Source organism: Sciurus vulgaris (assembly GCF_902686455.1).
Source record: "Sciurus vulgaris genome assembly, chromosome: 9".
NCBI classification, from domain to species: domain Eukaryota; kingdom Metazoa; phylum Chordata; class Mammalia; order Rodentia; family Sciuridae; genus Sciurus; species Sciurus vulgaris.
Window position 1 is genome coordinate 36,769,669 of NC_136469.1, and position 27,295 is coordinate 36,796,963.

The following is a 27,295-nucleotide window of genomic DNA, read 5'->3' on the forward strand; positions in this document are numbered from 1 at the left end:
CAAGAAAATACTTCCTTTCCTTATTTTAGTTTCTAATTTCTGGAGTCTAAAGAATTTTTCTGATCTGTAGCACCACCTTATGTTCATATGCTTAAAAGGAGTTAGACTACAAGTCTAAATATCAAAATGCATGTTTATGTAACACAGAAGTTGAACATTTTTTAAAAAAATTTTTAGATGTTGATGGATCTTTATTTTATTCATTTATTTATATGCAATGCTGAGAATCAAACCCAGTGCCTCACACATGCTAAGCAAGCGCTCTACCACTGAGCCACAACCTCAGCCCCAGAAGTTGAACATTTTTGCACAACAAACACTGAATTAATTCTTAAACAGACAATTTGTTTCAAGTAACAAAATGATCAAAATAGTCTTATAACAAAAAAGAAAAAGAAGCTTCTACTTTATCATTAAAGGTATAGCTTGTCTCAACCTCTAGGCAATGCAGTCTGTGGCGCTACTAAGTCATTACAGTAGTTAGAAACAAATGAATAAATATGTTAAAGCTTTTCTTGAATTAGTGAGAAAAACAAATTACCTGTTACATGACAGAGCCCACGGCATAAAGTGAAATTTTTAAATGCATAGTAAATTTCATAAAACATTTTACAAAGTTACATTTTCTTGCATGTTGGAGAATAGCAAATCTCTTCTGGTCATATTGATTTTTTCTTAATTGCTCTTATATTTAATTTAATTAAATTTATAATGAATTGTATATAAATTTAATTAAATTGTATATATATTAATTAATTGTATATATATTAATTTAATTGTATATATATTTAATTAAATTTATAATGAATTGTATATAAATTCAGGACACTCTAAAAAACAAAGGAGACTGCATTCCAAACAAGAAGGCAGGCTTGACACCCTTATTTTGTCATTCTCCACATCCTAGGTTAAGTACACATAGAAATGTAAAGCTTATATGGGCCCATGTAACAAAATAGACTATACTCTGATACTCTTTCTTTTGACCTCCAGTTAACTCAAGGTCAAACTGCCAGCATTACCTTAGTTACCTTTGTAAGCCTGCATTCTTGTTTTGACACTCACCCCAGTCTAATTTATATTCTTCCAGACTTGATTTTTTTTAATTTATGTTTTTCACTTTTGCCATTTATATCCCTTGTAAGTTGCCTCACTTTTGGAATAAGTTTGGGATGTCAAATTAATAACATTAAAGTTGATTGGTTTGGATGATTTGTGATTAACCTGGAATATTCTGTGGCATTAAAGCTGTCATACACTTATAGTTTTGCCAGCACTATGTTAAACACTTAAAATTTTGAATAATTGCAGCAGGAAATGTTTTTAAAAATCTGGTTTCTAGGCTTGACTCATTAGTGAGTGCTTTACTACACATTGAAGTTTTGTCACTAGAAAATTCAAGTCATAAATTTTAGTTATTTTCTACCTTTTTATAACTAGAATTTCTAAATAAAAATTAGCCAAAGCATATGTGAATTTAATAGCAAAACAAAACAGGCATGATATCCAGTTTCTCTAAGTTATTTTATTATGTTTATTTTTTTTCCAATTTTTAAATTTTAGTGAAATAGTGACAACATAAAATTGTCGTCTAAACCATTTTGAAGTATACATTCAGAGGCCTTCAGAACAAGTGAATTATTGTGCTACCATCAGCCACATCCATCCTCAGAACTCCTTTCATCTTGTGAACTAAAACTGTTTCATTATTTTCTTTCTTGATAATCATGTTTCAGGTATCTGCAACACAGTAAGATTAGATCTGTATCCATCTATGCTTTCAGAGGACTGTACAGCCTAACTAAATTGTAAGTACCAGTGCTAATTCATTTGCCAATACCACAATGTTCTGTCAGTCAGACCTACTACAATCCAGCCCAGTCTGCTGCCAAGAGATGTGCAGAGTGCGGGAGGCACAGGATTCAGGGTCAGACAGAATTTGATCTGAGTTCTCATTTCATCATTCACTACATGAGTGACCTGGAGTCAGTAATTTATTTATGTATTTATGTATTTATTAAGCATCAGTTTCCTCTCCTATAAAATACGAATTATAATAGTACCTTCCTCAGAGTCCTGGTAGGAAACAAACGGGAAAATTCATGCGTAGCATTAAGAACTCCAAGTCTAACGCATAGTTAGCACTCTGTGTAAATTAGCCACGGACACATGATGGTTGAATGAACCTAGTCAAAGTAAAAATGCTGATGGTATATTTATAAAGAATAAAAAATGCAAGGACTTCCCCAATTATTCAGTTTGTTTGTTTTATTTTTGCTTTTTGGTGCTAAAGATTAAACAAGGACTTTCTGCCACTGAGCAATATACCCCCAGTACTTCAGTTATTCTTTTTTCACTAATCATACTTTTATAACTATATAAAGAACCATAAGTTTAAAAAAAACAAAGATTTTGCAAGAATTGGTAGTGTACATCTATAATCCCATTGGCTCAGGAGGTTGAGGCAGGAGGATCACAAATTCAAGGCAAGCCTCAGCAATTTACCAAGGCCCTGAGCAACTTAGTAAGACCCTGTCTCAAAATTTAAAAGGCTGGAGATGAAACTCAGTGGTAAAGTGCCCCTAGGCTCAATCCCCAGTACCAAATAATAATAACAACAACAACAACAACAACAAATAATAATAATTTTAAAACAAAGATTTTTATTGTTGTAAACTATTCATAATATAAAATTTAACATTTTAGCCATTTTAAACATACAATTTAGACATTAGACATAGCCTCCTTACTGTTCAGCCATCACCACCATCCTCTTCCAAAACTTTTTCAACTTTCCCAACAGAAACTCCACATCCATTAATTGGTAACTATCCATTTCCCCTGCCTTGAGCCCCTGGCATCTACCATTCTACTTTGTTTCTCTGAAGTGACTATTGTAAGTACTTCATATAATTGAAACCATAAAATATGGTCTTTTGTATCTGATTTATTTCACTTAGTGTAATGTTTTCAAAGTTCATCCCTGTTGTACCATGTGTCAGAATTTCCTCCTTTTTTAGAATGAAGAATATTCCACTATACATCTAGACCACCTTGTTCTTATCCATTCCCCTGTCTATGAACATCTGGATTGTTCCACCTTTCAGCTATTGTGAATAATGCTTCTATGAGCATGGGAGTACAAATATCTCTTTGTGTCCCTGCTTCTAATTCTTCTAGCTGTAAGCCTAGAAGTGTGATTGATGGATCAGGTGGTAGTTCTACATTTGATTTTTTTTTTTTTTTTTTTTGAGGAATTTCTTTACTGTTTTCCACAGAAGCTGCACCATTTTCCTTTCCCATCAGCAATGCACAAGAGTTCCCATTTCTCCACATCCTCACCAACACTAGTTATTTTCTGGTTTTGCTTGCTTGTACAATAACTATCCTAACAGGTGTTAAGTGATACCTCATTGAGTTTAAGAGCAAAGCTTTCATAAAATAGACTTTCTCAAAGTTCCATTTCATTTATTCATCCATTTCATCCCAAGCAGCCTCTTAGAAGAAGTAAATACAACCTGAAATCACATCAATAACTCCCTGTATTCCCGTTTCTATACCTCTGGTTTTTATCCTACCCCATTCTCTGTCCTAACCCAAGAAACTCATTGATATCATATCTCTAGTTCATAATGGTAGAGGGTGAAATTTGACCAAGAATGTCTAGCAATGTCCAACAAAGCAGAGGAAAGTCACAAGAGACTCAAAGCCTCACAGAGCCACTGTGGCCATGTCTTCTCCCTCATCCCTGCTCTTCTAAATCTTAGCAAAATGTCCAAAGTCAACAGAGGACACAGTCTCATCAGGTTTCTAACTTTCTCTCCTTGAATCTGTACAAAACTTTCTAAACAGAATCTCCTTGGTTCATATTCAGTGCATATGGAGGAAGGTAGCCCAAAAACTAGAGAATAAATGTAAAAGTGTCCTCCATCTCTTTCCATATTTTTTCCCTTGGCACTGGAATATTGTTTGGGTGTTAAAGACACCACATAACTCTAAGTTTTCCACCAATAATCATTAAATACCTGCTCTTCCTTCATCTAAAAATATTCATTAACCTCTACAGGGTGCAAGTCCTTCAGGTTGACACCATGGGGGCCATTGGATTATAAATCAGACATGCTGCATCAAGGAGCTTCTACCTGAGTAGTAGTTCAAAGCTGCACTGGAAAGGTTCAGACCTCTTGTTCTCTAGAAGCTTACCATCTAAGATGAGGAAACAACACCAACATATGCACAATAACTAGAAACTGATGAAGAAAGTATTATTCCTAAACCTATATACTTCAGACCCAAACTACTATTGGGGTTTACCATAAAAACTGACAATTTTGGGTCCAGAGCAAAGAAGGATGACTGAAAAATGAACAGATGAGCATGAAGTAAAAAGGGTGGATCAATTGCCTTTTACCTGGAGAGATGTTTGTTGGGCCATAAGACTGCCCCCAGAGGTGTTCAAGGGAGGTGTTCAGGCTATTTCTTACCCACACCTATGCCAGCTGGGCTCCAGGTCTACGAAGGAGGAAAGGAAGTGATGTTAACATGGGATTTCAACCAAGAAAAAGTCAAATCTGGCAATGAAGGACAGATTCCTGGCAAGAAAAATTTTATAGAAAAGGAATCTATAGGTTCCATATATTCATGGAAGTGAAATTCAAAATAATAACTTGCATATGAACCATAAGCAAAGAAGGAAAAGAATAAGGAAGAAATTGGAGTAGGAGATACAAAGTCATTATTCTAATTAATATCACCTACAGAGTGCTATGGCATGCATTGCCCCAGATGTTGCAACAGCCTTATGACGTAGATATTGATATTGTGGCCATTTTAGAGTTGAGGAAGCTGAAGCTTACAGGCATTGATTGCTTGCTCAAGGTCACATTTAATAAATGGGAGAGTAAGGAATCAAACTGTTTCATGGCAGATTCAGTGCAGAGATTCACACTAGACTGAGAGAGAAATGAACATGGCAAAAAGAGGAGATGAACATTACATAGCAGAGAGTTTGTCCACTTTGCGGAGAAGTCAAGTGGGACCGGTGAGGCTGTCAAGCTCTTTAAGAAAGCACAGAACAGGCCCCCAGCTCTTCTAGGCCCATCTCCTGTCTGTCCTCACAGACACTTCATGGAGAGGCCTCACTAAATTACCTGGTGATCACTTAACTTGTTACTCTTTGTACTTCTCTTTGCATAAGTGATTTCCTCCATCTAAAATAACTCCTGCTTTGTGAATGTCAACCCTTCATCCAAGACCCTTATCAGCTGTGCCTCCTTTAGTGAGACTTGCCTGTCTCCTCATTCCTCTGTGTTCTTCAGTCCTCACCACTAGCAAATTAGGTGCTTTCTGCTCTGCAATGTCAGAACAACCCTACAGGATAAATTTTCCTTCTGTTTTCTGTATGTTGCATAAAAGCTCATTCACATCCTGTCTCCCCTCCAGATTCAAAGACCCTCAAAGAATAGGATGACATACTTAGCACGTTATTATTGGGTTAGTCAACTTTCTGTCACTATAATGATAATATTACATTGGATTTTTTTCCCTTTTATTTTGGAAGTGGGACTTTGTCAGCATTGCTTCCCTCCATCCCCAGAAAACATGCTTATAAGACAGTGTTATGGCTTGGATAAGCATCCCCCAAAAAGCCCACGTGTTAAATGCTTGGTCCCCAACTGGTGTTATTATTGGGAGGTGTTGAAACCATTAGGAGGTGGGGTCCTAGTGGGAGGAAGTTAGGTCTTTGGGGCATACCTTTGGAGAAAATATTTTGACCCTAACTCTTTCTTCTTTCTCTTTTGCTTCTTGGCTGCCATAAATTGAGTAGCTTTTTTTTCATCAAGTATTCCCCACTGTGACATATTACCTTGGTGCAGGCCCAAAAGCAATGGAACCAACAGACCCTAGCCTAAAACCTCTGAAACCATGAACCATGACCTCCCTCTGGGCCCCATCTTCCTTCCACAGCACCTTCCAAAAGCACCACTCAGGGACAAAGCCTTAACTTATGAACCATTGGGGAAAACTTGCCCAAGTCGTCATAGCAGCACAGAGTAGGTACCAAAATAATTGATGAATAAATGAGTTAATGAAAAGAAATTGACCAATTAGTTATATGGGGGAAATTAAAGCTAGAGACGTACCATAAATAACAGTACTCTTAAAGATTCAAAGGCAGGGGAATGGCATGGTAAGAACTGTTACATAAGGACATTTAAAATGAATGATTGTTATTTACTTTCCTCTTATTGTGAAGGTTTAAAAGGTGGCAGATTTATTACAGTCATTTCTCCTTTTTCTATGTACCTCAGTCATACAGGAATTACAACTTCCTGAAGCCAGGTGTTTTTGAAGATCTTCACAAACTAGAATGGCTGTATGTTAATTAATGTGACATTACATAGTATTAGTTTTTCTGTTCTAAAATAGATAAGTGAATCAATTTTTTCTTCTGGCTGGCCAGGGTAATTGAAGATAATCACCTGAGTCGAATTTCCCCACTAACATTTATGGACTAAATTCTCTTATCTTTTGTAAGTACTAAATTAAAGTAAACATTTTAATTTAAGGGAAAGACATAAATAAAAAATTTATGCTGTAAGCATTAATAACGTTAACTTGGAATTATTAAAACCTCGAAAAGTCCTTTCCAAACTAAAAGGCGATCTCTTTCTCCATATTAACTAAGGCTATTTACAGTTTTAACAATTTTATAAAAAAAATTTTGTCTTCTAGAAATCAGTCTGTTCAAAACTGAACAAAGGGCTAGGTGTGTAGCTCAGTTGGAAGAGTGCTTGCCTCACAGGCATAAGGCCCTGGGTTCAATCCCAAGCACTTAAAAAATAATAATAATAATAATTATATATATATATATAGTCTGTTACACTTTGTTGAACTATTCTTAAGCACCATTACTAACCACACATCCATCTCAGTAAGAAAAAAAAAATCACTTAAAATCATCTTTTCACAACTCACTATTGATGGGGCCAGACCTTTTTTCAGTTACCACCTTTGTTGCTTCTTCTATATGAAAATTATTATTTGTAGAAATTTTATTAGTATCAAGAAATTAAATCTAACAAGACATACAGAGAAAACAATAGAGAATACAATTAACTGAGTTAGATTTGCTATGGTTTTTGTAAGAATGATGATAATGTCATGTGTGCCTTAAGATAAGAAAAAGAACCAGAAAAAAAATGTGACATCTTTGTTTCCTTTCTTTTTTCAGGGTGTTGATGAATAATGTCCTGACACATTTTGCCGGATAAACTTTGTCAGCACATGCAAAGCTACAGGTGGTGGTAAGTGACTGTATCTCATTTGAAAGAAGTCGACTAAAATCTTTGGGTTTGCCTAATTCATCTATATATCAGTATTGCTAGTAGCATATCACATTTCTCAAATTACTTGGTCTTATTTGTTATATTTAATATCCCCATTATCTACTAATTCTTTAAACTCTCACCAAAAATAAAATATCCTTTAAAAAGAAAAAAAAAAAAAAAACTTTGGAGCCAGGAAAAAGAAAGACAGAGAAGGAATGTCATGGGATCTACATAATATTTTCCCCTTTCCCCCACCAATCGTACCTCCTAAGTGGTACAGAAAGATTAGATTACTTTAGTTCCATTCATTTAAGAATTAAATCTGAATAATGAGAATACGATAACATAGTACTTATCTTTAAAGGCTAATTATAATAGAGTAGGTTCCGTGGAACTTTTTACAAATAGCTTTACTTTTCATAATAAGTGTCACTCTGCTATCCGGAACTCAATTTGCCTACTTAGAATACAGGTTAAAAAATAAAGAAATATTCCTCTCTTTTCTCTCTCTCTCTCTCTCTCTCTCTCTCTCTCTCTCTCTCTCTTTCTGTCTCTCTCTCTCTCTCTCCTCTCTCTCTCTCTCTCTCTCTCTCCTTTTTCTCTCTTTCTAAAAATATAAAATTTAAAAAATAAACCAAAGAACTATTTAAAAGGCCAATCAACAAACTGCATATACATATATGAGAACTCCTTCTGCCTCTTGTTTTACAGAATAAGAACAAGATTTCTATACTCACAGCTGATTAGAAGTGCCCAGTAAAAGGAAGGGTAAAGGTTAGTTAGAAACATTGATTGTAGCTAGAAGTGTCAACTATCATGTTTCAAAGCATACTAATTTGGAATGGCTTTGGGAAAAACAAACTTCACAAAAATTATTACTGACCAATCATCATGGATCCATCAATGGTAGGTTGTGAGAGGTGATTTTTACATGAGTGCTTTTTCCCTTTACTGAGAGTGAAGTATGGCAGTAATGGAGTGCTTAAGAATACTTCAATAACATGCAATAGTAAGACCATATTCAGTTTTGATGGGTTGACATTGTAGATAACAAAATGTTTTATAAAGTTTAAAGCCAGCCTCGGCAAAAGGCTAGGCACTAAGCAACTCAGTGAGACCCTCTCTCTAAATAAAATACAAAAAAAGAGTTAGGGATGTGACTCAGCAATTGAGTGTCCCTGAGTTCAATCCCCAGTATCCTTCCCCGGCAAAAAAAGGACTTTAAATTTTTTTGTTATTATCTGTAAATTTTAGCTATCAAAAATAACTGATTCCACACACATTCCTGATAGTAAATATTAGCCCAATTTTAGTGTAATTAATAGTTTTTTACTTTATAAGTATTTTAAAACTAACTACATATCACTACTTCACATATGAATTTCTTTTTTCAAAGTACAACTAAAAAAATCTGACAGATTTGTTGGCCAAAAATAAATTTTTACCTTGGATTTCAGGGGAAAAAAATACACTTAAAATAAAATGACACATGACAGCTCAGGAAATTATGCTTCAAGATATATGACAGATAATAGAATAAAATCTGTAATATAGTTCTTTTAAAGCAATGGAAAAACTGTAAACCCACAGTAAAGGTTGGAAAATCCAAAACAAAAAGCAAATAATTAATTTAAAAAAAAAAAAGATGCACATAGGGCAATAGCTAATGTAATCTCCCAAAGGTCAAAAGAGTAAAGTAAACTTTAATTTTGAGATGAAACTAAGTCATTTATCCATTGGCAGACTAAACCAATATGAAGAATTTGAAAATTCAGAAGAGTAAAGCAGTAGAAAACATAGAAAAGCATGGAAAAATAAAACATGATACACATACATACACAGCCAAGAATTAATGAAATAGCACTACCCAGTCAACATGTCTCAATTTCAAGAACATAATATGGTTTATAGAGAGAAATTCACAGACTAGTACATATAATATATTGCAACTCCATTATAGCAATAATGTGCTTAGGATGTAGAAAGCTACAAGACTATATTGCTCACTCTCTCCCAATGAGAAAGAGCTTTATAATCTTTAAAATCCTAATTTTCTGGAGCCCATCAGAGAGCTATAGTCATAAGACAACCAAGTAAATGAAATTCTAAGGAGTTATAAGGAGAGCTGGTATTTCACCTTTGGCAGAGAATAGGGGTAGAGTTGGCTATTAAGGGATCAGGAACAGCTGGGTGCGGTGACACACACCTGTAATCCCAGCAGCTCTGGAGACTGAGGCAGGAGGATTGCAAGTTCAAACCCAGCCTCAGCAATGGTGAGGCACTAAGCAACTTAGTGGGACCCTGTCTCTAATAAAATACAAAATAGGGCTGGAGATGTGGCTCAATGGCTGAGTGCCCCTGAGTTCAATCCCTCTGTACCAAAAAAAAAAAAAAAAAAAAAAAGAAAGAAAGAAAAAAGAAAAAAGAAAAAAAAAAGAGTGTGGGCCAGTGTAACACTTTAGAAGAACTGAGAACCCTGCATTCAAGGGAGGCCACTATATATCAGGATGCTTGGCTCTGTCCTCCACCAGCTCACACTAGGCAACTCTCCATGACAGCACACATATATAAAATCCCACCCCCACCCCAGGAGATATAACATTCTCCTCCCCCTGCCCCACTGGATTCTTTCTTTTAAAACCATCTCTTAAGAAGCAAAAGTACTGGAAGAGAGACAGGAAACCCACCTGCCCCCAGCGATTAGGCAAAGATCTACTGTTACAAAAGGAAAGGGAGAGACTAGAGCACTCTGTCCTGTGCTAATGGCAGAAAACCTCTGTATGGCAGGATCCTGCACTGACACAAAGCAGTGCCCTTCTAGGTCAGGGCAGGAAATTGTCTGTTAGTCAGCTTCCTGTCACTGTGACAAAATACCTGAGAGAATCAACTTACAAAGAGGAAAGTTTCATGTGGTTCATGGTTTCAGAGGTTTCAGTCTAGGGTCTGTTGGTTCCATTGCTTTTGGGCCTGCACCAAGACAGTATGTCACAGTGGGGAATACTTGATGGAAAAAAAAAAGCTACTCAATTTATGGCAGCCAAGAAGCAAAAGAGAAAGAGGAAAGAGTTAGGGTCAAAATATTTTCTCCAAAGGTATGCCCCAAAGACCTAACTTCCTCCCACTAGGACCCACCTCCTAATGGTTTCACCACCTCCCAATAGCACCATCGGTTGGGGACCAAGCATTTAACACGTGGGCTTTTGGGGGATGCTTATCCAAGCCATAACACTATCTTATAAGCATGTTTTCTGGGGATGGAGGGAAGCAATGCTGAGAAAGTCCCACTTCCAAAAAAAGAGAAAAAAAAAAAGTCCAATGTAATATTATAATGTAATCAACATACTAAAAACCCAACCTGGTGATAGCTCAGATATTACAGCTTCCAAATCAGGATATTAATATTCTTATTATTAATAAGTTAAGTGGAAAAGTGAACGATATGCATGAAAATATGGAAAATGTCATTAAGGAGATGGAAACTATAAAACTGAATTATAAGATGATATCAACAGGCTTAGCAGTAAACTGAACACACTGAGAAAAGAATCAGTGACCTTGAAAACAGACCAATTGAAAACTTTCAGATAAAAACAAAAATGTCGTTAAAGGCCAAACAGAGAATCCAAAACTGCAAGAAAATATATTGTGTCTAATAAAAGTGTAAGTGAAACCACAGAAAAAGAAGAGAGGAATAACTGGACAGAAGAAATGGCTAAAAATGGAGAAAAGGGAACACTTACACACTATTGATGGCAATGGAAATTAGTGCAGCCACTGTGGAAAACAGGATCGAGGTTTCTCAAAAAAATAAAAATGGAATGACCCTATGCTCCAGCAAATTTCCCTTCTGTATATATATTCAAGGGAAGAAAATTCAGTATGTCAAACAGAATTCTAGACTCCCAAGTTCACTGTAGCACAATTTGCAATAGCCAAGAAATGGAAATAACTTAAGTGCCTATCAACAGATGAATGAATAAAGAAAATGTGAAATATGTGCACAATAGAATACTATTCATCTACTAAAAAAAGAATAAAACCCTGTCAATTGTAATGATATGGATGAACCTGAATGATGTTATACTATGTAAAATAAAGTAAATACAGAAAGACAAATTACCAAGCGATTGCACTTACATGTGGAGTCTAAAACAGTCCCACTCACAAAAGAAAAAAGTAGAATGGTAGTTGCCAGGACCCGGGGTGGAATTGGGGTGAACTGGGGATATGTCAATCAAAGGGTATAAATTTTTGGTTAGACAGAAGGAATAAGTTCAGGATATCTGTTGTACAACTTGGTACTTATAATTGATAACCATGTATTATACACTTGAAAATTGCTGAGACAATAGATTTTAAATGCTCTTACTATAAATTATAAAATTATAAGTATGTGAGAAATAGAGATATTAATTCTTGATTTAACCATTCGACAACATGTAAATATATCAAAACATCCTGTTGTGAAACCTTAAAAATATACAATTTAAAAGTATGTCATGTAAATGCAAAAAAAAAAAAAAAAAAAGACATCATATTTTTTTTTTAATCTAAGTAGGTAATATTCTGGCCAACATGCATTAAACAACACAAAGAAGGACATTTATTTTTAGTTAGCTTTCTGTCATGGTAGCAAAATACATGATACTATTAACTTATAAAAAGAAAAGGTTTATTTTGGCTCACAGTTTGACAGTTTCCAGTCCATGACCAATTGTTTTTTGGCTCCGTGGTGGCACATCATGGTGGGAGTGCATACAGAGCGAAATCATTTACCTCACATGCCAGGGAGAAAAAGAGAGGAAGAAGGAACTGGAGTCCTTCAATCACTTTCAAGGTCACATCCCCATTGACCTAAGAAGTTCCCTACGAGGACTTACCTCCTGGAGGTTCCACCACCTCCCAACAGCATCACCCTGGGAATCAAACCTTTAACTCATAGCCTTTGGTGACATTTAAGATCCAAATTATAGCCACACATTTATACTATAGGCACAAATCCCAATGAAATATTGCATTATGAGTACATATGTACCAAAGAGATTCACATAGCAACCCAAACAAAGGAAAAGTAAACATGTATAAGAGACTGCAATCTACCACCTCTCAGTCCATGAAAGATCATTGCATCCAGAAAAAGATACAGAGAACTAAACGATATAATTAATGAGTTTACTTATTGACGAATATTCACCTGCAATGACCCTTCTCAAAACCAAAACTTTTTTATTTGAAACAGCAGTGCACCCAGCTAAAAAGCTACCTTGTCAAACTTCCCTGAATCAACTCATAGCCATGGGTCTACACTCTAAGGAGATAGGAAAAGTGGAGGGTAGAATTTCTGAAAATATTCATTAAAGAAAAAGATGAAGATCCTTTCTTTTCCTTTCTTATCCAGGGCAGAACAAAGAATATATTGGCTCAAACTTTAGCAAGAACCCCAACACAAGGATATATAAACAGTGAATATGGAAGATCTTGGGTCTCTAACAACTTTGTAAAACTGCCATACTAGCCCTGGGTTGTTTTTGGTTTTTGTTTTTTTCCGTTGAAAACAAAACCTTGCATATTTATGCTACAATGCTTGGGTCTATTATATCCTAACAGATATAAACTTGAAAGCAAAAGTATCCAAGGAACACAAAATTGACCATGTATTTTAGGAGAGAGACATACACAAACTAAGTTCAATAAAACAGAAGGAGGCTGGCCTAGAATGGGAAGAGGGCTATCCTCTCCCCTGAGACTAAAAGGAGACCAGGTGCAGATCAGGTAAGTCTGTAGATGGACAGAAAGACAAGGCTTTCCCTCCTGTGAAACAAGCCAGATAGAGGGAAAGAATATTTTCATGTTTTGAACTGTCATTATAAAGTAAACAAGGAAGTTGAAGAGGAACAGGCAAGACTTTGGGTGTTTCTGGAGCTAGAGATGCAGCACGGTGGTAGAATGTTTGTCTAGTATGTGTGAGACCCTCTATTTAATCCCCAGTACTGGAGGGAGGAAAAAAAAAAGAACAACTTTGATGTTTTTTGTTTTTATTATTGTTGTTCTTCTGATCAAATAGTGAATTTTTCATTTTGAGACAACTTTACCATGTACAAAGGGAAAAATAAAATCGTCGGGTTCAGAGGCTTATTAATTGGGAAAGTGGTATAAAAGTGCCACAGGAAAATTACCCCTTGTCCCTTAGAGCTTGAAGCAAGGAGCAAGAAGCAGATTTTTGTTTTTGTTTTTGTTTTTGTTAGTTGTAGATGGACCTTTATTTTATTTTACTTATTTGTGGTGCTGAGGATCAAACCCTGTACCTCACACATGCCAGGCAAGGGCTCTACCACCAAACCACAACCCCAGCCAAGAAGCAGATGTTTGTTTTGTTTTGTTTTGTTTTGTTTTGTTTTTTGGTTGTTGCTACTGTTGCCTTGGTTAATACGTATTCACATACCAGATTCCCTTGCTTCAGGAAGAAAGCAAATTTACAACTCAAGGTTAAAACAAACTCAAAATTAAATAAACTAAGAGTGTAACCAAAACTCCCCAATTTGTGCTTCAATTGTGTGCCTCTTATTGAATTTTACGAATTAGTAAATTAGTACTAACAAATATTTTTGCCTTGTGTGCCTCTTATTGAATTTTACGAATTAGTAAATTAGTACTAACAAATATTTTTGCCTAAGAGCTTAAAAAGCAGTTACAAGGGCTGGGGTTGTAGCTCAGTAGTAGAGCACTTACCTAGCACGTGTGAGGCACAGGGTTCCATCCTCAGAACTACCTAAAAATAAATAAATAAAATAAAGGTATTGTGTCCATCTACAACTAAAAATGCATGCTTAAAAATATTTAACTAATTAGAACAAATTTTTCAAAAAGTTTTTTCAAACAAGTCTATCCCCCCTGAAAAAAGCAGTTACGTAAGTAGCTCAACTCTACTTTGCGAAACTTGAAAGAGCATCACCACCTGGTGGTAGATTCATGGTAATAGCAATAAAATAAAAGGAAATAATAGCCTCTGTCACTGACAAATGCCTGAACCAAACCTAAGACCAAGAAAGTAATACCATAAGCACTTACCTTTCACTTTGATAGAATAGCCGAAATTTTTCTTTATAAGCGTGATCTAGAATCAAGATTCTGATTCTAATACAATATTCCATGCAGTGCAGAAATCTTGTCTACAAAATTATCAAGATATGATACACTGCCTTTGCTAGATGCCCACAGTTAGAGGGAGTTTATTCTCTGAATGCCATAACTTGCTACAGAGTTTGGATTTTGGCTTGAAATGACTTGTATCTTCAACCAGTAAATCTAATTTTGCACTCTGATGCAACATAGAAAAACCAGTCTCTTTGACAGCCTGACTTCAAATATATCTCTTACCTTATTCTTTGCTGTTAGACATATTCCCTTTTCTTGGTATGGTTCCAAGATCCCTTAATCCCAGTTTACAAATCTTCCAGATATATTTTGCCTTGTCAGTGTCTATTTTAATGCAGTGCCCAAAATAAAACTGACTAACTCACCTGTAGACTAAATACAGGCAAATATATTAGTGCTACCCATGTTTTCCTTAAAGATTTTAGTAATTATATTATACTTCCACCTCTATATTTCAGTTAGAATAATTTGTGAGTAACTTAGCAACCAGTAAACCAAGTGTTGGGACATACTAAGTAGATTTAAGGGCCAGGACTGACTCTTGGAAGTACAGTATATCCCTAAACTCCAGCTGTCGACCTCCGCTCTACAAACTTCTAACACATCTGCTTATAAATGAAAGGATTTGGAATATAGCTCAGTGGTAGAGCATTTGCCTGGCATGCAAGAGGTCCTAAGTTTTACCATCAGCACCATAATAAATAAATAAGCTTTTTGATAAATTTTGTTGTTCAGACCTGACTCCTTGTGGTGGAAATGGCAACCTGCTGTGCTCCTTCTGCACTGGCCTTTGTGCCAATATTTAAAAAAAAAAAAAAAAAGTATATTTCCTGTGATAAAATCTATTGAAGATTTTTTTCTGGGGAATAGACTAAGAAGTCAGAAGCTATATAATGTCTTGGCAGTAGCAGCTCTGCAGCAATAATAGAATCTTAGAATCTTACCCAGCCTATAGCAAAATGAAATCATACCACTTAGGGAAATGCCACTGGTAATTTTGAACGAATTTTTTTTAATTTTTTGATGTTGATAGATCTTTATTTTATTCATTTATTTATATGTGGTGCTGAGAATCAAACCCAGTGCCTCACACATGTGAGGCAAGTGCTCTACTACTGAGCCACAACTCCAGCCCATGAACAAATGTTTAATATATTCACTATTAAATATCTGTTAATAAATTAGGTATTTATCATAATAAAAGTTTTCACTTTGATTTCTCATTCTTTTTAATTTCTCAGAATAACATAACTTGTCTCCATGAACATATAATATAGCTGTGACTCAAAACATTTTTATTATTAATAAAGAAAAAAACAGCCAGGCATGGTGATACAGGCCTATAATCCCAGTAGCTCAGGAAACTGAGGCAGGAGGATTGTGAATTCGAAGCCAGCCTCAGCAAAAGCAAGGCACTAAGCAACTCAGTGAGACCCTGTCTCTAAATAAAATACAAAATAGAGCTGGAGATGTGGCTCAGTGGTCAAGTGTCCCTGAGTTCAATCCCTGGTACACTCCTCCTAAAAAAAAAAAAAGAAAGAAAAAAATGTAATAGTACTAATATATGCCTACACACATGCATATAAATAATTTAAGGTGTTACGTAAGTGTCTACAAGTGAAAGTCTATAAGAAGTAAACAGAATGTAAAGATTTTATTAGAACACAAATAATTCTTTTTTTTCTTTTTTTAAATAAAAAAGATTTTATTGCATTCATAATTAAAGTTTCAAGCTCTTACTCATAAATTTTATTATTCAACAAATTATTTATTACTTCATCATGCAACTACCTCAATGGTTGAATTAAAAACCAGATAGTAAATCATTTTATTCATAGCCAAAATATTTGAGATTATTTGGATATTGAAAAACATCCATCTATCTGTATTATCAGCCTAAAAATTCTAATCCCTATTATCTACATCATGCACAACCATAGAAACAAAATGTTTCATTTGTGTACAATGAATCAAAATGCAGTCTGTAAAAATAAAAAATTTTTAAAATTTTTAAAATTAAAATAAAATACTAACCAATTTCAAAAAAATAATAAATTATAACCTATGTACTTATAATGTGTGCCTAGCTACAACAGTATATCTCAGCAAGAAGATTATAACTATATAACAATATATATATGTACATAAAACACAAATAATTCTTAACCGATTTATTTCTCACTGCAGTTAAAATTTAGCTTGATCATGTTTTATGTTTTATATTCCAGGGACTTTGAAGGCAACCATATCCACAATTTAAGAAATTTGACGTTTAGTTCCTGCAGTAATTTAACTGTTTTGTAAGTAACATTTGTGTGCTTTTGAAGTGGTGTTTTATTTCTTTACAAACCAAATGAAGCCCTTAAATGGACAAAAATCAGCTTAAACGTGTATAGGAACAGAAGTGTATGATTTCTCTCACAAGAAATCTCACCCACCACAAGATCCTCTACCAACACTCCTATAACAAAAGATAGGTTAGCAGGAGAAAAGTATAACAGACTTTATTTAATCAAAGTTTTACATGGCCCAGGAGCCTTTAGGAAATGAAGACCCGAAGATCCATAGGGAAACTGACCTTTTTAATACTTAGGTTCAGTGAAAAACTACATGGCAGTATAGAAATGGGATTGGATTAAAGGATGTGACCTACTGGTAACAGACTGAAAGGAAATGCCCAGAAAGGCCTGTCCAGATTTTTCTTTTTCTTTTTTAAAATAAATTTTAGTTGTCAATGGACCTTTATTTTTTATATTTATATGTGGTTCTGAGACTCAAACCCAGTGCCTCACACATGCCAGGCAAGCACTCTACCACTGGGCCACAACCCCAGTCCCCCGGATTTTTCTTGGCCTCTGTGTATGGCATTCCTTCCTCTCAGGTATGGCACAGCAACCTTCCTGGAATGAGGGTCTTATGACCTTCCATCAGACAAGACAGGTCAGAGAATGTCCCTATGACTGGCACCTACACAGAAAGGTAGGAGAAGATGCAAGTAGTATTTCTAGGTTTTATGGCTGGGTTTGGGGAGAAAGTTTCTAAAATTATGTCCTGCCTTGGGAGAAAAAAGGGAACAACAGAAAGAAGGGAAGAATGGCAGTCAGACTTGCTTCCAAGATCCTTCTAAAGTCCTTTAGTTTACGGTACAAAGCACACTGAAGTGCCATACTTTGGGATATCATTTTTCTGAGCCCCAACACATGCATTGTCACTCTGACAAACATTCATCCTGAAATTCACATTTGTTGAAACTGAAGGACTTCAAGTTCAAATCAAAGGTAAACACAGATTTAACCATCCATGAATCATCACAATGGCACTGTATTAACTGAGACACATTTTTCTCAAACTTAAATAACGCATAGACCCGTTTTAATGGAAAGAAATTCTCACAAAGCACCAAGAATCTGTCTTGGTCCCTAGTTTCAGAAACACTAACCTAACATCTTGGTCTGTAAGAACATTTATGCAAATCATTGCTGCAAAGGTTGTTTTTCTTTATAATTATGAATTTAAATGAAATTACAATCAAAATGAAAAATGATACTGCAGAATGCTCAGACACCTGAGGATGTCATTATGGACACAAAAATACAGATTAGAATGTTGTTGGGTATAATTTCTTCTTCTGCCTCTCTGATCTATTTTAAGTTCACATTGCCTTTCCTTCTGACACTGGGGCTTCCTTCAAAATAAAAATCCAATGTCCAGGCTGGAGGTGTAACTCTATGGTAGAGCATTTGCCTAACATTCACAAGACCCTGGGTTTGATACCCAGTAACACACATTTATACACACACACAAAAAAAATTCAAATCCTTCATTCACAGTTTATTTTTCCTAAATGTTTTTGAAATTTCTTGGTTGCAACTCATAAGTAGGTAATGAAAGCAGTGTAGCACAATCAATTTAGAATGTCCTGATCAGCATTTTATAAATAAAACAGAATTTAATTAATTATATCAGAGTACAATGCAGATAATGTATTATGTAATGAGAATAGGGTTATAGGTAAGTGTGTGTACATATTTTATGTCCCATTATAAAATACATTTTTACCAGGGGTAAATACATTTCCCTAGGCATTACCATGGGAAAACTTTTAAAACGATCCTCCTAGAGTAAGAAGACCCTGTAGAGGCAATACAATAGCTACCACTGATGTAACAACGTATTTTCTCCAATTATACACCCTTCCATTCATATGGGTTCAAAGTCACTGAGGTTTTTAAATTCTTCCACTTAGTAAATCTTCAGATTCAGGATGCTTCATATTAACCACGCAAGAAGCTCATACTAATTACCCAAAGGAAACCAATGAGCAACTAAAGAACACAGACCAAATAGATATTTGAATGCTGAGAACATCTTTTCTGTTCTTCTTGCATTTCTTTTTAGGGAAACTTCTGTATGAAGAAATAATTTGTGGGTTTCTTCTTGGCAGGTGTTTGTGCTTTTTTGGTCCAGGAACACTGGGAGAATGTGGTAATGGTTTGGAGTACCAGGAGGAGTTAAATATTTAAAGATGAGACAAGGTCAACTTTAAGGCATGTCACACAGTATTTAAAGAATTGAAAACCCTTTAAAGATTTCCTATGAGTCAGTCCTTTATGCTAGCTGATAACACAGGAGATCAGTACAAAAATGAATTGTCGGGAGGCTGGTGGTGTGGCTCTGTGGTAGAAAGTATGTTCAGCATGCACAATACCCTGTCCCCCATCCCCTGTGCCAAAAAGAAAGAAAGAAACTGTCAAGAGTTATAGTCTGATTCAACATTCAGCATGCCAAACTCTTCTGAATTCATCTAATTTAGATCTCTCTTCCTTACTTAGCTCCACCCTAAATCATATCAACTACCAAATGAGTAAGAGTGCTTAGAAAATTATGTTAGACAGACATCTCTGAAGAGATGAGTGTAAAGCAGCCCCTTATGCTGTTGATTGCAAGATATTCATTCTGTATTGGGCAAGAGTTGAGGTTTTCCTTAATTCCCTTGTAAAGCTCTTCCTAGTTCTAATTAAAAATTAGAAGTATACTTTATTGTTATAATCATTAAAAGATTTGGGATGGTAGGCCTGGGGAAGTAGCCCAGTGGTAGAGCACTTGCCCAACATGCAACGGGCCCTCTGTTCAGTCAACCCCCAGAACAGAAAGACAAAAACAAAGAAAGGAAGGAAGAAAAGGGAAGTAGGGAGGAAGGGAGGGATAGATTGGGGAACTTTAATATCAAAGTTGAATTAAGTAATTAATCATACTACTTCAGAATATCTTGATGTGAAAAATGTTCTATATATTCATTACCTTTATCTTTGCAGAATGATAATGTCTTTAGTAATTTAAGCAATAAGTAACTAAGGATGTTAAAAATATTTTTTTCTCTTTTCTTTCAGGGTAATGAGGAAAAACAAAATTAATTACTTAAGTGAAAATACTTTTGCACATCTCCAGAAACTTGATGAATTGTAAGTTTGACTAAAAGTGTTAAGAATTTTTCCCATTATTTTATTGCATATTTGTTAGACATATATATATTTATATATTTTAAAAGTATTAACATCCTCTCTCTGAACATTATTTATATGTACCTTGGGTCACAAAAGAATTCAAATAGCTTACAAAAATAAACATAAAATAAATATTTGATAAAAATGGAATAAAGGAAATATAGTTGTAGAGGCAGAGGCAGGAGGATCACAAGTTTGAGGCCAGCCTCAGCAACTTAGGGAGGATCTCTGCACCTTAGTGAGACATTGTCTCAAAATAAGAAATAAAAAGGAATGGGGACGTGGCTCAGTAGTAAAGCACCCCTGAGTTCAACCCCCAATATGAAAGAAAAAGAAAGGAAGGAAGGGAGGGAGGGAGGAAGGGAGGAAGGCGGGGAGGGAATAAAAAACCAACATTTTTCTGTAACTATCACCTTGAAACATTTTTTAGAAGGCATTACCCAGTCATTCATAAATGTGCAAGAAAATCTCAATAGAAAATTAGGACAAAGGCCTGTTGTAAGAATTCCTGACATATGGCAATTGAACAATATCATAAGCACATAAGAAATTATTTTCAGTAATAGGGAGAAATTAATCTAGATGAACCAAAGGTATTATCTAACTGTTAAAATACAAGCTAGTCAAGAGATCCATATTTTCCTTATTTTATCTAACTTTAAAGCATTAAAAAACAATTCCTCCAAAACCTAGTCTTCATGGTGGCAACCAGGTGCAGACCAGTCAGCATGGAACACAAACAGCTTAGTCCATAACCAGTGCTAATCCAGGTTCAGAGGTAAAAGAAAGAGTAACAAAAGCTATAGAGAGGGTACACAGGCCAATGATTACTCCTACCTAAAGCCTGCCCAATTCCATTGTAGATACTTGCCTGAAAACTCAGATTTGTAAGGACAAAAAGGGCAAGGTTTCTAAGAAGTGATAGCTTTTAATGGATAGGTCTAGATCTCAACTCCCCCTCCATAGGAGGGTTGTGTATGCCCCTCCAGGCTCCTTTCACATCAGTAGAGCTAATGAGGACAAATACATTGGCAACACAGAATTCACTTGTCACAGAGGACTTTAAGTTACTCTTGTGACAGGAAACCTTTGCCATGTTTACTTTCGATTGTGGTTTACAGGCAACTACTAATGGGCTGGGAGTATAGCTCAGAAGTACAGCACTAACCTACCATGGGTGAGACCTGAGTTCAATTCCAGCACCCCCAAAAATAATAATAAAGTCAAGTCAACTACTATAGTAGAAAAGGTATTTCCTGAGCCCATTCAGAAATGAGCCTTGAGTCCAATTAAGTTTACCCCAGCTGTCCTAAACTAAAGCTGAGAAAATGAAACTTTCACAGGTCACTTAGGATTGAGACCAATGCTATCCCATTACATAATTCCCACTATAAAAACTATATATTAGAATTTGCTCTGACAGCCAAAACCCACACTTCCACCAGAAATTGTTGAACATGATATTTTTAGTTTTAATACCCAAGAGGACTACTTTAAGTTTTGCACATTGCCTTTCTAAGATCAATATTTTACTTGGCTTCCCATTCAAGGAATTTAATCATATCAACTCTTAATTACGAAGCAGACTCAGCCTATTAAGAGTCTTCTCGCCAGAATGGAAAAAACAGCTAGTCCAAAAACTGAGTGAGGCACTGGGTAGCCAAAATTGAATGGTATAGTTCTCATCCTCAGAGATCTCACATCCTCCAGAAGGGAAGCACACATGTATACAGAAGCAGTTTTCACCTGATGTTCTGTGTGGCATGTGGCATGTGTGCTGGGGTAGAGTATGCAGGAAGAATGCACAGGGACAGCAGACCATGCATCAGAGGTTTCACAAGGGAATGTCGTTTGATTGAAGTCTTGAAGAATGATTTGAGATCACCAGAAGGCAGAAGAAAGCACCCAGCAAAAGTGTGAGGACAGAGCACTGAAGTGCTTTCAGACCATGGTGCAAGTTACAGTGAATAGCCAGTGGTAGGAAAGGAGATTGGAAAGACCAGACAGTAGACTGACAGATATTTAAAGGCATCTCATGTCACACCAAGCAGTTTCGATTTTATCATCTAGGCAACAAGAAGCTTTTAAAACAAGGATTTTATGACAGGAATGAAATTTTAGAAAGAGTCCTTTGATTGTCAAAGCAGAACAACCCATCTGCCTAGACAATTCACCCATAAACATGTAAACAACAAAAATAGTCTCAAGGTTTACTTTCTAGTATGAAAATAGGCATTCACAGCAAAGGTATTTATCTGATTATATTATCCGCTTATTTTTTAAAATATATTTGTTTTAGTTGGAGGTGGACACAATACCTTTATTTTATTTTTATGTGGTGCTGAGGATCGAGCACTCCACCACCAAGCCACAAACCCAGCCCTCCCCTTACCTTTAGTGTTTAAAATTCTAAAATTATCCTGTCTCCCAAAGTCAAGTAATCTAAATTTTGATTTATAAAACCAACCAGTATATGTAACAAGTAAATCTGTTCTCCTATCTATCACTGTGGTAGATAATAGGATTTAGAGGTGGAAAGAGGAAATGACTAGGCTACAGCCTCCTACATCTCCCTATCACCTATGAAAGCTCAAGCTTACTAATACTTTTTCTTGTTGAGAAGAATCTGAGTCCTTTCTGATGAGATCTGCCAGTGTCAAAGCTGCCATGAGAGCTTCTGCAGTTAAAACCTTACAACTAAGCTGCATATATCATATTAGGGAGACCTTCTACACATACAGGAGATAACAAAGTATCCTGCTTAGGAGCATGTGAGATCACCTTGGAAAGAAACTTGCATTTGAAATAATATTCTTCCATTTGCTAATCATAAAAAACCCAAGCAAAAGAAAAAAGTAAGACTCCAAACCATGTTCTTACTCTAATCACAAAAAGGAGAAAAGGAATAAATACATACATACCTTTGTGACTGCATGGCCTACTGGTTGCTGCAGCTCTCAGCTACTGTACCAGACCACATATTGCTGACCCAGGAAGAGACCAAATTCAAAGTTCAAAGGCAAATTGCCTTTACACTATTACATAGTAAAAAATTAAAACATTGCAACTATTAAAACAGGATTAAATAACCATCAGGTATTTATTTTTGAGGGAGTGCTGAAATGGGATAAAATATTTTCCCATTTCATTCATTTTTTTTTTAAATCATTTAGGCTTCATGAGGCTGGGGGTTTAGCTCAGCGGTAAAGTACAGGCTCAGCATGCAAGAGGCCCTGGTTCAATGCCCAGCACAAAAAATACACTCTTAAACATTTGTTAATTAACCCAACTCACCAATAACGTTGTTGAAAAGTTATATGATGATTTCATAATGCGTATCAGGACAATAAATAAAGTCTTCAGAAAATAATGTTTGCAATTGTTTCCCTAGGGATTTGGGATGTAACAAGATTGAAAATCTTCCACCCCATATATTCAAGGATCTGAAGGAGTTGTCACAATTGTAAGACTTCTATTAATTTCTCCACTTCATTTCTTTATTTTATTATGTCTTTAATTATGATAAAATAAGCACAAGGTAAAATTAGGTAGTGGTAGTTGTGCAGTTGAATGGCATTAACGACATTTACATTGTTCAGCAATCATCACCACCAACCTCCTCCAGAATTTTTTTTTCCATCTTGCAAAACTGAAACTCTGTAACCATGAAATACTAAATCCCCATTCATGCTTTCCCCGAGCCCCAGAAACTACTATTTTACTTTCTATCTCTGTGCATTTGATTAGCCAAAGTACCTCATCTGGTTGAAATCACACAGCAATTGTCATTTTGTGGCTGGCTTATTTCACTTAGCATGATGTCTCCAAGTTTCATTCATGTTGTAGCATATATCAGAATTTCCTTCCTTTTTAAGGCTGAATGATATTCCAATGTACCTATATACCACATGTTGTGCTTATTCATTCATATGTTGATGGAAATGGGTTGCTTCCACCTTTTGGCTATGTGAATAATGCTGTTATAAACATGTGTGTATGAATACCTGTTTGAGTTTCTGCTTTTAATTCTTTGCTCCTCAGTTACAATAAGGTTATATTCCAATAAACCCATCATAAATTGAAAATATCATAAATAAAAAATGCAATTAATACACATAAACTACTAAACAACATCATTTTCCAACACTGTACACAGTAGAGTATCAGTTATTTACCCTTTGACTGCATGGCCAACTGAGTGCTTCAGCTCACTACAGTACCATACCACATATAACTGACCCAGGAAGAGCCCAAAATCAAAATTCAAAGGTGAATTTCTTTTATATTATTGCACAGTGAAAAATCACAAGTCAAACCATTTTAAGTGAGATACCACCTGTATATCCCCAGAAGTAGAAGAGCTGGATTATATGGTAATTCCATTTTTATTCTATATTAATTCTATTCTCCATAGGATTTGCATCATTTGACATTTCCATTATCAGTACACAAGAGTTCCAATTTCTCTATGTCCTCCAAACACAATAATTTTGGTTTTTTGATAATAGATATCCTAATGGATAAAAAATTATACGTCCTTGTGGTTTTCAACTCCTTTTCTCTAATGATTAGTGATGCTGAGTTTCTTTTCATGTGTTTAATGACCATTTGTATGTTTTATTGGAGAAAGATCTACTCAAATCCCTTTCTCACTTTTTAATTGAATTATTTTGTTGTTATTGATTTTTAAGAGCTCTTTGTATATTTTGGATATTAACCCCATTTCAGATTTGATTTGCACCCCTTTGTTTACATTTTCATTCTGTTATACTGTCTTTTTATGCATAGGATTTTCATTTTGATCAAGTCCAGTTCTTGTTTTTTTCTTTTGTTGCCTATGCTTTTGCCACCATATTAAAGAAATTATTGCCAAATCCAATATCATGAGGCTTTTCCCCATTTCCTTCTAGGAGTTTTATGGTTTGACATTGAGATCTTTGATCAATTTTGAGTTAATTTATATGTACACTGTAAGGCGAAAGTCTGACTGCTTTCTTTTGGTTATGAATATTCAGTTTTCCCAACACAATTCGTTGAAAAGACTCTCCTTTCCCTATTGAATGGACTTGTCACTCTTGTCAAAAATCATTTGACTATATATGTGTGGGTTTATTCCTGGGTTCTGCATTCTATTCCATTGATCTACATGTCTGTCTTTATGCTAGTACCACACTGTTTGATTACTATCATTTTGTACTGTTTTGAAATCAGTTAGTGAAAGATCTCTACCTTTGTTAGTCTTTTTTTTTTTTTTTTTAAGATTGTTTGGTCATTTGGGCTCCCTTGAATTTCTATATGAACATAGGATGTTTTTCCTTTTATTAGCATTGTCTTAGTCCATTTTTTTGGTGCTTATAACAGATTACCACATACTATGTAATTTATAAACCATAGAAATTTATTTGGCTCATAGTTCTAGAGGTTGTGAAATACAAAACTGAAGGGCCACATCTAGTGAAGGCCTTCTTGCTGCAACATAACATAGCAGAAGGTACCACACAGTAAAAGAGTGCATGGGGAAGCAGGTGAGGATAAATTTATCCTGCAATCAGAAGCCTATTCCTGCAATAATGGAATTAATCCATGCTTAAGGCCAGGGCCCTCATGACCTTATCACCTCTTAAAGCTCCCATTTCTCAACACCGTTGCAATGGCAATTAAATTTCAACCTAAGTTTTGGAGGAAACATTCAGAACAAATGTCATTAATTTCTTTCAATGATGTTTTGTAGTTTTCCATATACAACATATCTTTCATCTTAAGTTTATTTAAGTAATTTATTCATCTGATATTATTGTAAATGGGATTAGTTTCCTAATTTCCTTTTTGGGGGTTGTTTGCTGGTCATAGAACCACAACTGATTCTTGTGTGATGATTTTGTGTCCAACAACTTTGCTGGATTTATTAGTTTTAACATTTTTGTTGTTGTTAAGTATTTAGGGTTTTCTACATTTAAGATCACATCATCTGTGAAGAGATATAATCTGTCTTCTTTTCCAATTTGGATTCTTTTATTTCTTTTTCTGTCTAATTACTCTGGCTAGGACTTTGAATACTATGTGAATTAGAAGTGGTGAAAAGAAATAAACTGTTCTTAAAACAAGAGCTGTTGGTCTTTCATCATCGAGTACATTATCTACTGGGTTTACATATGGTTTTTATCATGTGAGGTCGTTTCCTTTTATTCCTAGTTTGCTGAATTCACTTCCTTTTGTTATACAAAACATTTGAGTGAATTTCTTCAAATTAGAACTTCTCTGAGAAGCTCCCTTAATCAATGATTTCTGTTTCAAGGTATTTTACAGAGTCTTGATGTTGGGTGGGAAGTGTGGCAGGAGGGGAAAAACGGATTCTGAACTCATATTCTAAACTCACTGTACTTTCATTCTTCTCTCTCTGTCCCTAGATGTAGCCTAGTAGTTACATGAAATGCAAAAATCTAGTTTCCATTTTGTGCTTCACAAATTGCAAATACAATGTCACTCTTTAACAAAATGTATTATAAAAGATATACAATGTGATTCTTTTAATTCAAATTTTGAGTAAATGAACTTTTTTGTTGTTTTATGTAAACTACATAGAATCCTAGGCAAAATATGAAGTAGGTGTAACTCTCTCTGTGTGGCCTATCACTTCTCTGGCCAAACCTTCTCTTGACAGCTCTTCCTCTTCCCAAGGTATATTAGCTCTTGCCATAGAGTACTTATTATAAGCCAGGCATTGTTCTAAGTGTTTTATCTCCATCAATCCACTTAAATATACAATTAACTCTATGAGGTGAGGTGAGTCCACTTAATGCACATTTTTTTTTTTTTTTTTTTTTTTTTTTGAGGTGCTGGGGATTGAACCCAGGGGCCTTGTGCTTGCAAGGCAAGCACTCTACCAACTGAGCTATCTCCCCGGCCCTTAATACACATTTTTAACTGATACATAAAAATTGTGGGGGACTGGAGTTGTGGCTCAGTGATAGAGAACTTACCTGGCATGTGCGAGGCCCTAGGTTTGATACTCAGCACCACATGTAAATTGACAACTAAAAAAATATTTTAAAAAATAAAAAATAAGACTGAGGAGATAGCTCAGTTGGTAGGATGCTTGCCTCACATGAGCAAGGCCCTGGGTTTAATCCCCAGCACCACCAAAAAAAAATTAAAATTAAAAAATAAATAAATAAAAATTGTGCATGTTTATCATGTACAACATGATGTTTTGAAATATGTGTACATTGTGGAACAGCTAAATTCAATTCATTAACATACGTTTTACTTTGTATAACTTATCATTTTGTATGTGTGTGGTGAGAA

General features: G+C 35.3%; 1 protein-coding gene across 1 annotated transcript in view; it reads left to right on the forward strand.

Annotated features, from left to right (window-relative positions):
- RXFP1 (relaxin family peptide receptor 1) overlaps positions 1-27,295 on the forward strand; it is a 127,331-nt gene that overhangs the window by 86,516 nt on the left and 13,520 nt on the right. The window contains 9 exon segments of the mRNA XM_079153950.1: positions 1,737-1,808; positions 6,257-6,376; positions 6,464-6,504; positions 6,507-6,537; positions 7,235-7,262; positions 7,264-7,307; positions 16,715-16,786; positions 19,877-19,948; positions 23,382-23,453. Coding sequence (XP_079010076.1) covers positions 1,737-1,808; positions 6,257-6,376; positions 6,464-6,504; positions 6,507-6,537; positions 7,235-7,262; positions 7,264-7,307; positions 16,715-16,786; positions 19,877-19,948; positions 23,382-23,453 — 552 coding nt within the window.